This window comes from Mus musculus, chromosome 1 (genome assembly GCF_000001635.26).
Source record: "Mus musculus strain C57BL/6J chromosome 1, GRCm38.p6 C57BL/6J".
NCBI lineage: Eukaryota > Metazoa > Chordata > Mammalia > Rodentia > Muridae > Mus > Mus musculus.
The window spans coordinates 119,414,557-119,427,103 of NC_000067.6; the positions used below are offsets into that span (position 1 = coordinate 119,414,557).

The 12,547-nt window shown below is 56.2% G+C and overlaps 1 protein-coding gene across 1 annotated transcript; it reads right to left on the bottom strand.

The window, feature by feature from the left end:
• Nucleotides 1-906: 906 nt before the first annotated feature.
• Nucleotides 907-7,692, bottom strand: Inhbb (inhibin beta-B). Its single transcript, NM_008381.4, has 2 exons — nucleotides 6,071-7,692; nucleotides 907-3,541 (listed from the first exon to the last, which is right to left on the bottom strand). The coding sequence occupies exons 1-2, from the start codon at nucleotides 6,528-6,530 to the stop codon at nucleotides 2,766-2,768; spliced, it is 1,236 nt and encodes a 411-aa protein (NP_032407.1). The 5' UTR covers nucleotides 6,531-7,692; the 3' UTR covers nucleotides 907-2,765.
• Between the last annotated feature and the right edge of the window lie 4,855 nt (nucleotides 7,693-12,547).

The following is a 12,547-nucleotide window of genomic DNA, read 5'->3' on the forward strand; positions in this document are numbered from 1 at the left end:
AAGGCCTGTCAGGCCTGCAGAGCTCAGATGAAGGCTATTTGTAAGTCTACAGTCCTCATAATTAGGCAGATAGATGGGTATAGATGGGTGGCCTGTAACCAGGGCCCCTGTCCGGGTGGAGTGACCTTGGGTAGGGTGGATCTGGGATCTCAGCTTCACCTCCCACTCTTTGGGAAGCAAGGATGTGTGATTCAGGCAGGGTTTGTGAGATGACAGAACTGAATAGATCTCTAAGTGGTACCTGAGGGTGGCTGTGCTGTAGTAGCTACTAAGGCCATCAGTTCCTCCTCTTCCAACAGTTGAGACTGTCGCAGCGTCTGCTTACCCTCTAATGACAGGATCTACACCTATCCCCTCAGTTACCTGGAGGTGAGCACAGAGGGCTGGGATGTGGGAGAAAGAGCTCCCTTCCTCCACAGCCTGGAGGCTTAACTAGCACAAATTTTTCACTTATTCTCTGACCCCATTTGTGTGTGTGTGTGTGTGTGTGTGTGTGTGTGTGTTGTGTACAGCATGTGTGTAGAGACCAGAGAACAATCCATAGAAACTAGACCACTCTTCCCTCTCTCTATGTGGGACCCTGGGCTTGAACTCAGGTCATCATCGAGGTTGGTGTCAAGTCCCACAGTACTTTTGAAAAGCCGAGAGATCCAGCTTTGGAACACCAGCAGAACATAACTAGTTGGGGACTGGAACGGTAAACAAATTTGTAATTCGCTAATTTGCTAATTGCCTTTCAGCTGGTCTTCTGCCATCTCTTCTAGCTTCTGTGTGACATATGTGTCAGGCAAGGGCTCTGAGAGTGTAGGGAACAGGCCGTGGGGACTTCTGGCATCGGAACTGGACACCTGGACCAAACCCCTCCTCCCAGCTGCCCACTGCCCCAGACATCACACAAGGCAGGAAGCCCGTGGCACTCCATCTTTTATTGTCTTATACTGTACATGAACGTAAAATACTTAAGACAGCCAGTCTGTGGGGGAAAATTGTTTGGTTTTAAGTTATTATGAAACAGAACCTAAGGAGGGATTTATTAAATAAACTAAAGGTGAGGACTTACAGCACACACCTTCACTCCACCAGTCATTTATTTTACTCTACCTTCTGGGTGTGTACGGACAGAAAAGACACATCAACTGAATAAAAAAAAAATCATTTATACCCTGAAACACTGGCAGGCCACTCGAAGGATTGTTTAGAACATCTACCTCATAGAAGATGGCCTCACCATCTAATAAAAATTAAAACTGATCCGCTGGCCTCTTTGGTTCCAAAATTATGTATAATACATTTAACTGTATTCATTTTTCTGCAGCTATAAAAATAACTTTTTTTTTCAAATGGCAGTTTCTGACTAACCATGCAACTAGATCAGTGCAAACATTGAAAGCAATCATTCGCTTAGAAAAGAAGCAAAAGATTTCATTTCAAGTATAAAAATATAAAAGAGTCGTACGAGTCCAGTTTCGCCTAGTGTGGGTCAACCCTTTAAATTGCATAGTTCACGTGGCACTTGGACATCCACGAGGACAGCCACGTCAAGCTCTCGCCCCAGGGCCACTTCTGGACACACGTAGACCTGCAAGTGCTATTGTGGTGTGCATTCACTCAGGACCGCAAGTGCATTGTGGAGCAGGCGGGAGGGCAAGTGAACTGGGCAGGGGACATGTCCACGGACAACCCTGAAGCCAGGGCTCACCCTCGGGAACAACTTCTGCAAAGCAACCAAAAGCTCTCCCTCTCTCTCCAAGCCCAGCTGAGCAGCTCCTCAGAACAGCCTCACTCTGCCACTGCCTCCCCTGTCTCTCCCCCTTGCCAGTGGCCCTCCCCTCTAAGCATAACACCAGGAGGAAGTCCCCAGCAAAGGGCACCGATTGCAACATTTTTCTTTCCTTCTCACTTCGAATCGTTTGGCCTTTCCGCTTCAAAGGCCATAGCTGATAGGCTCTTTTCAATTCTGCAACTGGCACCAGTGACCTGTCAGTTGTTGGAGATGAATTTAAAGCATAAAATTAAGACCCTTCTTCTCTCCCTCCCCCAACACCCCCGAAAACAAACACACATACACACATATATAAGTCACATGGGGGACGCAAGTGACAGACCATCAAAGGGTCACTGTCCCTGCTCCATGGTCTCTGTGACAGGTGAGTCGCTCCTGGGCTACTTGCCCTCTCCAAGAACAGGGGTGGCACAGCTCTGCTGGCCTCAAAGCATGGAGGATGCCAGGCGGGCAGTGAGCAGGCAGGACTGTGCCAGGCGCTTCGGTGAAGAACCTGGGACAAGTCAGGGACACATGGCCCTCCACCCGCCTGTGCTCCCACCCTGCTTTTCCTCTTGGTGGCTCTCTGGCTCACTCTCTCTGTGTCCTCTGTCTTTGTGTGCTTTTATGTGTGCTCAGAAGGCGCAATTCAGAGTGCCCGGCCAGCTGGTGGGAATGGTGGCTGCTCACCCCATTCTTTCAGACTGACAGGCATTGGTGCCATTTGTCACCGCATCCGTTTGCTGGTATCCCAGAGGCTGCTGTGTGGGTGGCAGACTGCGTGAGTCTGGCTATGCGTGTCTATGTGTGCAGTTAGGAGTCTCTCGTGCCACAGAGGGATTCTCCCTCTGGTCCTGACTGGTTTTCTACAAAGCGGGAGAACATTATTTCAGGCCTCACCCTGGCACTCTTCACGGCCCAATGGAACAACCACACTCAGCCCACCTGCCTCTCCTGCTCCCTCAAAGACCCATGGGCCTGTGCTCCGCCCCCGTTGCCTCTGTCAGGCGCAGCCACACTCCTCCACGATCATGTTGGGCACATCCCGCTTGACAATGTTGTACTCGTCATCAAAGTAGAGCATGGACATGGAGCTCAGCTTGGTAGGGATGCAGCAAGAGTTCACGGGCCCAGGGTTCAGGCCACGCATGCGGTACTGGTTCACCACGGCTGTGTGGAAGGAGGAAGCTGAGCCAGGGACCCCGGCCAGATAGGCCGGGCAGCTGCCCTCACAGTAGTTCCCGTAGTAGCCAGTGGGCGCAATGATCCAGTCGTTCCAGCCGATGAGCCGAAAGTCGATGAAGAACTGTTGCCTGCAACAGAGGCTGGTCCGCCCATCACACTCTAGGCCCCGTTTGCGGATGCGATGTCTGCTATCGCCCAGGCGGGCCTGCACCACTACAAAGGGCCTGTGTGACTCCTCACCGGGGTCCACGAACACAGGCACCACGGCCAGCTCCTGGCAGCTGTCACACTGCACATCCAGGTTAAGGCGTCTCTCCCCTCGCTCAAACAAGGCCTGGATGGCCTCTGTGATGGGAAAGGTATGCCAGCCGCTACGTTTCAGGTCCACCTTCTTCTCCACCACATTCCACCTGTCTCCGTGACCCTGTTCTTGGAAGTACACCTTGACCCGTACCTTCCTCCTGCTGCCCTTCTCCAGGACATAGGGGAGCAGTTTCAGGTACAGCCACAGGCTGGCCTGCACCACGAATAGGTTCTGGTTGCCTTCATTAGAGACGAAGAAGTACAGGCGGACCCGGGAGGAGGCGAGGCCATCTGTGGAGACGGGGAAGAACAGGCCAAGTTAATTCCTGGAGAACACAAGGCAATAGGGAATGGACTCTGCTGTGTGAGGTTGGAATGAACATTCGCCACAGCTGGAAATTGTTACTGACCAGAAATACCATTCCTGGGGCCCAGGTTTCTGCCATGACCTGCCAGAGGCAGAAGAAGCACTTCCCATTGAGAAAACAGGTCTAGGGTGGAGCCAGAAGGTCCAGACCTATAAAAATCCTGCCTCACCTCTCCCAGGCCAGGGCTCCCTGGAGATCGGATTGTCTGGCCTCAAAGTTCAACTTGTCAGGAGGCCAAAATCTTAACACGTTGTTATGGGTCTCTGAAAACAAAACTAAGATTGCAGGGAGGATTTGGGGGTAGGTTATTTAAATGGGGCTTTTTCTTCTTCGTTGTCTTCTTTCTGGTTAACTTGGAGCATTGCGAAACCAAGCTGAGCCACCTACAGCCTCTTTCCAATGTTTACCTAAGCATGATCTGACCCAAGTCTCGGTGGGACCTCCACTGCAAACAGGCAAGCTCTGTATCCGAGTTTCTGAGTTTCTGACATACAAGTGTTGCATCCTGCATGCTGCAAAGGGCAGCAGCCCCTGTTTCTAAGGAGTTCCAAGGGACAGGATAGGCAGCCTTGAAAACTCAAGGTCCGATCCTTTGACCAGACCCTGACTCCCAGAAGGCAGCAGCTGGAGATCTCAAAGGTGTTGGTGGGGTTGTTAAGTCATATCAATAATTCAGTACAGCCAGAAGAATAGTTCTGCCAGATGAGAAATTATGTCCCTTTCTCACAGTACATTCCATCAGCCCTTCCCTCTGACGGTCTCTACCTATTCAGCAGGCATGGCTGGTGCTATCACACCTCCCACCAAGCCCCCCCCGCCCCGCCCTAGCCCCTTCCTCAGCTCTCACTGGCTCCTCTAATAACACTGACGTCTGACTTTGAAAAGGGGGAAACTGCAGCCTTAAAAGCTGCTCTTGGCCAAGCTGCCTGTGACCTGAATCTGTTATTTATAAGTTAAAGAGCTGGCTCCGTGAATCGGACCAGAAATATAACAGCCCCCGCTGTCATTTTGTGCCACCGGGACCAAAAGGCCTCTTGACCTTCCCGAGTCACGTTTCCCTTCTGGGCCCCAATGCACCTTTTAATCCAAGCCCTCTAATTGCATGTCGAGCTTTCCCTGACTCTGGCGGACAGCTAAAATGGCAATGTATTTCTTTCTAAGCACAAACCGGCCTTGATTGTCTCTGCCTTTCTCCACACCCGGCCATGCAAAACTTTTCATCCCTTTTTATCCCCAGCAGCAGCACAGGCAGGGTCTGCCCGATGCCTGGGAGAGTAGAGGGGCATTCGCAGCCAGGAGCATAGCTGATCCCCCCTCCTCTTCCCAGGCTCCCTGCTTGTCCCCCACCCTGACTACATCGGGCTTCCCCCTCTGCGACCTTCTCTGCAGTCCCCTCTGCACAAATGGGGCTGAGCTCCCAGCACAAAAGCCAGCCTGGCTCATTCAAGTCCTGAAAAGGACAGCGATGTCTAAACACTTACACCGTTTCTGCCCGGGAAATTTTCCTCCTTTTTAAACTTCCCAAAGATTTTTTTCTTTTCTTTTTCTCTGAATTTTATATTTAGATAGTGGACAGAGCTTTGCAACACGGGGCCTGGGAGGACATTGCAGAAAGGAATCCCACTCTTTGTTAACTACAAACTCTGCCCCTCTTCCCTGGACCAGAGAGGGCTGCGGCTGCTGCCAGGCAAGCCTAAAGGCATGAGGCTGTTCCTGAGCCGCTTCTTTGCGTAAATGATGGACCTGTTGAGAAGCTGCCTTCCGCCGACTCTGGTGCCCACACAATCGGAAGGGAGGTTGCCTAGCTCTCCCCACCGATGCTTCAGCAATCCTGGCAAGCCCATGCCGCCGGGCGACGCAAGCGGCCCCGGGAGCCTCTCTCTCTCTCTCTCTCTCTCTCTCTCTCTCTCTCTCTCTCTCTCTCTCTCTCCCTCTCTCTCTCCCTCTCCCTCTCTCTCTCTCCCTCTTTCTCTCCCTCTCTTTCTCCCTCTCTCTCTCCCTTTCCCTCTCCTCTCCTGCCCACGTATATCAACAAGCACACACATCTCCATCTCTACACTGCTAAGCCTACACTCGGATCGTGGGAAACAAAAACATTAAGCAATCACTAAGCAAGTGCCCGCAGAGCCAGGGCTGCGCGCATCTGCCGGGAGGGGGACGCGCGCCCAGAGGCGCTGGGGCCCAATTCCCGTGAGCCAGGATGAAGGGCAGGGTGCTTCCCAGTTGCTGCAGGGAAAGGGAAGCCGCAAAGGATCTGTAGTCTGGGCGCGCAGTATAGAAAAGGACTGCCACCCTGGGAAGCGCGCAAGGCCACCGCAGAACGTCTCTGCCCGGAGCCTAAATGCCCTCGGGGCGTGCGGGCTGCAGAGGCGGTGAAGGCAGCAGGGCTTCCTAGGAGAAGGAAAAAGGGAGGGATCGCGGCCGCCTCTGGCTTCCCTGTGGCCGAACCCACCTGTCTCTGCAAAGCTGATGATCTCGGAGACGCGCTCCTGGCCGTCGGCGCCCGGGCTGGCGTGGCCGTCGAGGTGCGGGATCTCCACGCGGCCGTCCTCGCGCACCTTGCCGGCGTGCAGCTTGCGCAGGGCCGTGACCATGGCGGCCTTGGGGACAGCGTGCGTGATGTTGGGCCGGCCCCGCAACTGCAGGCGGCTCAAGATGTGTCTCTTCACCGCCTCCAGGAAGTCACCGTCCACCCGGCCCAGCTCCTCCGGCCGCCGGAAGCCGCCGCCGCCGCCACCGCACGACGTACAGGTGTCCTGCGAGCCACCCGGAGCTCCGGGTGGCGGGGGCGGGGGCGGCGCAGCGGGCGACGGCGGGGGTGTGGGAGAGCCCCAGGCCTCGGGTCCCAACCAGCCGGCCACCAGGAGCAGAAGGCAGGCGGCCCCCAACGCCCGACCGGGCAGCCCGTCCATGGTGCGCCGCTGGCGACGAGGGCGCCCGCCGCGAGGCGAGGCGAAGCGAGCTCAGGGCCGGGCTCCGGGCTCTGGGCGCACCGCCCCGCCCCGCCCCCGCCCGGGCCTCCGCCCGCCCGCCTGCCGGGAGCGCCGCCGCCGGCTCGCAGGGGGAGGGGGCCGGCCGGGCCGCGGGGGTTCCCGCGCGGCCGAGAAGGGGCGCCGCGGGGACCAGAAGGGAACGCGGGCTGGCGGTGAGGGGGTGGGGGGGACCGCCGGGTCAGTGGCGCGCTGACGACTCGGGGCGCCTAGGCATCTGCAGCCTGCCCATCCTCTCCGCGTCGAGGGCCACCGCAGCCCCCTGATCGGGGTGAAGCGAAAGCGAGGAGCGGCAGCAGCGGTGCTGGCACGGTGGCTTGGCTCGGCCGGGCTGGAAAGGTGGAGGGAAGAGGCGGCAGCGGGCGCAAGTCGCTCTGGAGACTGAAGCGAAGGTGCCGGAGACCCCGGGCGCGGCGCTGCGGAGGGCGCTGCGGCTGGGGCCCCGCGACCGCACCTGAGCGCCTCGCCCTGTCGCTGCTCGCAGCGAGGACACGGCCGCCCGAGGCAGCGGCGGTGATGGGCAGGTCCTTCTCCCCTGCTCCGGGCCGGCGGGAGGAGAGAGAGCTGTGCGGGGGAGCGCCGCTGCGCGGGCCCTTCTTACAGGAGGTGCCGAGCCCTCCTGGGCGGCGGGCCCTGCAGTCCTCCCAGCGCGTCACCCGGCAAAGTTGTCTCCAGGCTCCCCCGGGCGCCGCATCCACGGGCGGGCGAGCCGCGGCGCGCTTCTCCTGGGCCTCTGCTCCTCCCTGCTTCCCTGTGCCTGGCCGCCTGAGCGGGCCGGCCGGGGCGGCGGAGGAGGGAAAGGCGGTGGCAGGGCCCTTCTCGCCGCTGTCTCTTCTGCCTGCCGCGGCAGTGGCGGCCAAAAGTCTCTCTGTGTCCCCAGAATCGAGTGCCCTGGCTCGCGCTCCCACTGGCACACGCTGCAGGGCCGGGGAGAGAGCGAGTCGGCGGTGGCGGTGGCAGCAGCGTCCCCGCGCCCAGCCGTGGCTCGGAGTGCAGAGCGCGCCCGAGGAGTTCTTCGCTTTGCCTTCTCTTCCTTTCCACTCCCTGTTCTTTTTTTCCCGAGGGGTAAAAAAGCCGCACAATCTCCGTATGTGCGCGCGCGTTGAGATAGACGTTGGCAGGAAAAAAAGGGGGGAGGGGGAGTGTCGTCCGGGCAGTGCGGGAGGAGACGGTCCGCGCCTCCCTACTCGGGCGTCCCGGGGGCGGAGGGGGAGGCGGATTCTGCAGGTCGCTGCTGCCTGATCCTCCTCCCACCCCCTCTTCCCTCCGCTCTTTCCCTTTCTGCCTTGGCGAGGAGGGGCAAGAAGGTTCTCTCCACCCTGCGCCCCCCCCCCCGCGATGCCAGGCCACTTTTGCTACCTCGAAACTTTCCCACCACGTGAGTGCTCCAGACCCTCGCCCCATGGGGCGATGGATAAATGGCACCGACACGCTCCTGGTGTAGGATCCGGGTGCTTCTGGACACCCCTTACTCAGGGCCACGAAAGCCGCCCCCCGCCCCCGTCCCAAATTGTCGCCTTTCACAACCGGGACGGGCGACCCTCTCTCGCCGCAGCTGCCCCTAGAGCCTTCAAGGGACGATCTTTCGCTATCCAATCTGCTAGGTGGGGGTGGGGAGTAAGTTCGAATGCAGCAGAGAAGAGGTGCGGCTGGATGCCACCCTCGGGCTACAGCGCCCTCTTCTAGCGTCCGAGGCCGCTGTCCCAATGGGCGATGGGTTAACCCCCTGGGCTAGAAGAGTAAGGGAAGCGGAGGCTGCTGGAGGCTTGGCCAGCTCTGCTGTAGTTGGCCCGAGGGTCTACCTGCATTGTTTGGGAACCCATCTTTGAGGACCCAAGGTCTCTGGAGGCTCAGGGCTTGCCAGACTGTTGGGGTCTCCACTGTCCCATTCGTGTCTTGTCACACTTGGCCTCAGACAAACCCAGATTCTAATGAAGGGCTCAGGTACTACCGGATTTGAATCCAGTCCAACCTCACCTTGCCCTGCCTCTTTCTCTCTCTCTCTCTCTCTCTCTCTCTCTCTCTCTCTCTCTCTCTCTCTCTCTCTCTCTCTCTCTCTCTCTCTCTCGGCTGTAAAGGGGCACTGTGATACCTGCACCACACTGGTGCTTTGGGAGGTCCAAACAGACTAAACCAACCTCGCAGAAGCGGATATAAAGATGGTTCTGGGACGCTCTTCTGGCTGCCAGTAATGGGTGGGAGTCTGACTCCCAGTACTGACTAGAGAACTGCAAATGTACCCTCTTCTTTCTGTCTCTTTTCCCGACCCTACCTGGGTCTGGGACGACAATGCCCACGGGGCACAGTTCCCAGAGACCAGAACACATTGCCTGCAAACAGCCCCCCCCCCCCCTTCCCAGGACGCTTACCCACAATAGGCTCACCTAACGACAGGCAAGACTGAGAGGTAGACGCATGGATGGTTCTCTTTGGAATCGGGACAACCCTCCCTAAAGACACCTCAGACTTGGGGAGGGGGGTCGTTCCACCAACATCCATTGCTTCCCAACTTCCCAAGACAACCCTACCCTGTGGACCTTAGCCAGAACAGCAGTTCCGCGGAAGCACGAAAGTCTGGGAGCAGAGCGCCCCCTCTCTCCCTGTAGGAGGAACAGACCAGAAGTCTGCGGGGCAAAACTAGGGCGGGTCTGACTTAACCAACTCTGAGTCTGAAGCAAGAGCCCCTCTCCTTCCCGCCCCCGCAGAATCCAGACGATAATAGCCCTTCTGCCCTTAGGAGACCCATTCTTTGCTGTTCCTGTCCTGTGTCCTTTCCCCCGCCCTTTCAGGGTCCAGTGAGCCCTTGGGCAACTAGGAGATGCTCCTGGCAGCCTGTGACAGCCCAACCTGAATATGGTCCTGAGCCTACCTGCCCCACCTCAGACTTTTGTGTATACACTCCAGGCACAATACACAATCTGACCCTCTGGCTCTTTCTGTAAGCAGATCCACCCACTATTTGGCTATTTCATCCTTGGTCTTTAAGATTTAGCCCAGTCTTTCCTCCTGGGTGAAGCCCTCACTGGCCCTCTGTGCCCCAGGGAAGTGATTTATCTAATTAGGTAGGTGCCCAGTGCCTGGCTGGCTGCCTCATTGCCTGACTTAGCTCCAGCACAGGGGCTAGGTCTCACGGGCTCTGTCTAGTGCCAGACCTGACAGATGACCAGGGAGGGCTTAGGAAGGAACGACTGATGAATGAAGGAGAGAAGTCATTAAGCCAATGAAAGGTTTAATGACCCCTTCCCCTCCCCCCAGCTCCAGCCTGACCTATGCAGATAGTCTTTCTCACCAGCCTCGACTGGGCTGGACAGAGCTATAGAAAAAAAAAAGGGACAGTAGCTGTTTGCCTTCGGGAACTTGAAGCAAATCTGCCTGTTGACCTGGCACCAAAGAGGCAAAAGCCACCCTGTCCTTGCTGGTGGGAGGAGGGTCCACACTTCCAGCCCTGCTGCTAGTCAACTGCCGGGAGGGAACTGGGTCAAGGGTAGTCAGAAACCATCTGCTGGAGAAGCTGGGATTATCCTGCCCTCTGCTGATCCCCCAGCCCACAGGAGCTGAGGGTGTAAATTGAGTTCTTCCAGATCATCTTGTGTTGCGGGGGAGTGAGGGACACATGTCCCCTCTAAAGGGGAAGAGCTGAGTTCCTGTTGCTTTGAAACCTCATTTAGCTCTTGCCTTAGATTCTGCTGGTGACCTCAGCCTTTGGTCTTGGCTGGGGACATGACTGTGCCTGTCAGTTTTGAATACAATCATGCCCATCAGTGAGAGGGCTACACAACCAGGCCACCCCCACGTAAGGTTCTGGCTTGACACTATCAAGGAACTCAGACAAACCCAATGGCAGAAACAAGGGGGAAAGAAAACATGGCGACACAGTGGCTGTGGACACACTGAAGATAGAGAGAGGGTGCTCATCTAAGGGCACAAAACATTTCCTCTCATGCCATTCTGTGTGTGTGTGTGTGTGTGTGTGTGTGTGTGTGTGTGTGTACATGTGTGTGTGTGTGTGTGCACATGTGTTTCATAACCCATGATAAGTGTCAATTTAGGACCGACAAAGCCTAAGAAACAAGGCAGATCATATAAAACAAGCATTCTCCCCCCAGGGACAGTTCAGCTGGTAAAGTGCTGTGGTACAAGCATGGGCACTTGAGTTTGACCTCCAGAATCCATGAGCTTGGGCTGGGGGTAAACAGAGCCCAGAAGGTGGGCTACTCGCTTGCCTACAGGAAGTCCTGGGTTCCACCCCAGGGTCACACCAGCCAGGCATAGTGGTGCACACCCGTAATCCCAGCCCAGGGAGGTAGAGGCAGAAGACCAGAAGTTCAGGGTTACCTCAGCTCTACAAGGAGTTTGAGGCAAGCGAGGGCTATGTAAGACCCTGTCTCAAAAATAAGCAAAACAAACCAACAAAAACTTGGATGTGGTAGCACATTACTAGTGCTCCCAGCTGGAAAGGTGGACAGGTGGATCCCTGGAGCTCAATGGCTGGCCAGTCTAGCCTACTCAACCAGTTTCGGGCCTGTGAAGAAGAAGAGGAGGAGGGTACCTGAGGAAATACACCCATGGGTGACTTCTGGCTTACACACATGCAGGGCAGCAGGTGGGGGGGGGGTTGTAAATATTACTGAGAACCCAGGTGCAGTGCTTGGCCACACAACCCCTGCAGGGAAACACAGGCCCTTGGCTAGGGGGTGGGTTTGGCAGGGTTGGACTCAGGGACCTGGCATTCACTTTGCAAGTACTGGCAAAGAAGCCACTGCTGTTATTGAACAGCATCAGCCTACATCGTGCTTCTTTCGGGCAGCTCTGGCTGTGTGGAAGGACCTGCATGCTGGCCCAGGGCACAGGCCTGCAGCAGCTATACCAGGACCTCCAAGAGGCAAAGAGCCAAGGCTGCCGTGTATGTGTGTGTGTGTGTGTGTGTGTGTGTGTGTACACGTGAGTAAGCATGCACATACAAGGCAGAGGTCAGAAGATAAGCTGGGGTATCATTCACTCCTTAGGCATCTCCCACCTTTCGGTTGTGATGGGGTCTCTGATTGGCCTACAACATCACCGAGTACACCAGACTAACCAGCCCACAAGTTCCAGGGCTCGGCCTGTCTCCACCCTGCCCTCCCTGTTGCTCTTTCACAAGGGGTCCAGATGTCTGGACTCAGCCTCACGAGGATCCTCACACTTGAAAATCTGTGAACCTGAGATGCAGGCTGACTGAGCTATTTCTCAGCCTCGGGGAAAGAGAGCCATGAGGCTTGTTTTAAAGCCATTGTAAGAGACTGGAGCGTTTACTTGGGAGCTAACAGGGCTGACTCTTCCTATCCAGCAGTTTACAACTGCCTGAATCTCCGGGAGATCCGACGCCCTCTTCTGGCCTCCTTTGGTACCTCTCCTGATGGTGTACACACACACACACACACACACACACACACACACACACTAAAATAATCTCAAAAAGAATATTTTTTAAATGTCCAGACATCTAAGGCTACCACCTATGGTTTCACCAGGTTAGATGGTGGACAGGTCACATTTTCCAAGGCTCCAGGGGACCTGCATCTTGGGTTCATGGTCTGGAGACACACAAGCAAAGAACCAGTCCTTCCGTAGTATCCACAGAGGCCTCCCTGAGGTTCAGAGTCTGTCCTATTAAACGCCTTGCTTTATCTCAAGGGATGGCTTAGGAGCTGTGGGACCCACATGGGCTTGGTTGACACCCTCAAAGGCAGCAATGTGAGTCTCCTACCCAGCTCCTTGGGTTCCCATGCCCACAGAAGGCTGCCACATGCCAGCTCCCATCTCCTCCTCAGCATGTAAACATAGGAAGACCCTCACACTTTCTCTGCCACCTAGGTAGGATTTGCTTGCTTTTATGATGAGGTGTCATACAGCCCAGGCTGACCTTGAATGCCATAAGTAGCTTAGGGTAACTTTGAACT

Excerpts from the sequence above, each read along its gene's own strand:
- Inhbb (NM_008381.4), bottom strand. The coding sequence starts at position 6,530 with ATGGACGGGCTGCCCGGTCGGGCGTTGGGGGCCGCCTGCCTTCTGCTC. Across the intron at positions 3,542-6,070 it reads CATCAGCTTTGCAGAGACAG|ATGGCCTCGCCTCCTCCCGG; the intron begins GTGGGTTCGGCC and ends CCGTCTCCACAG.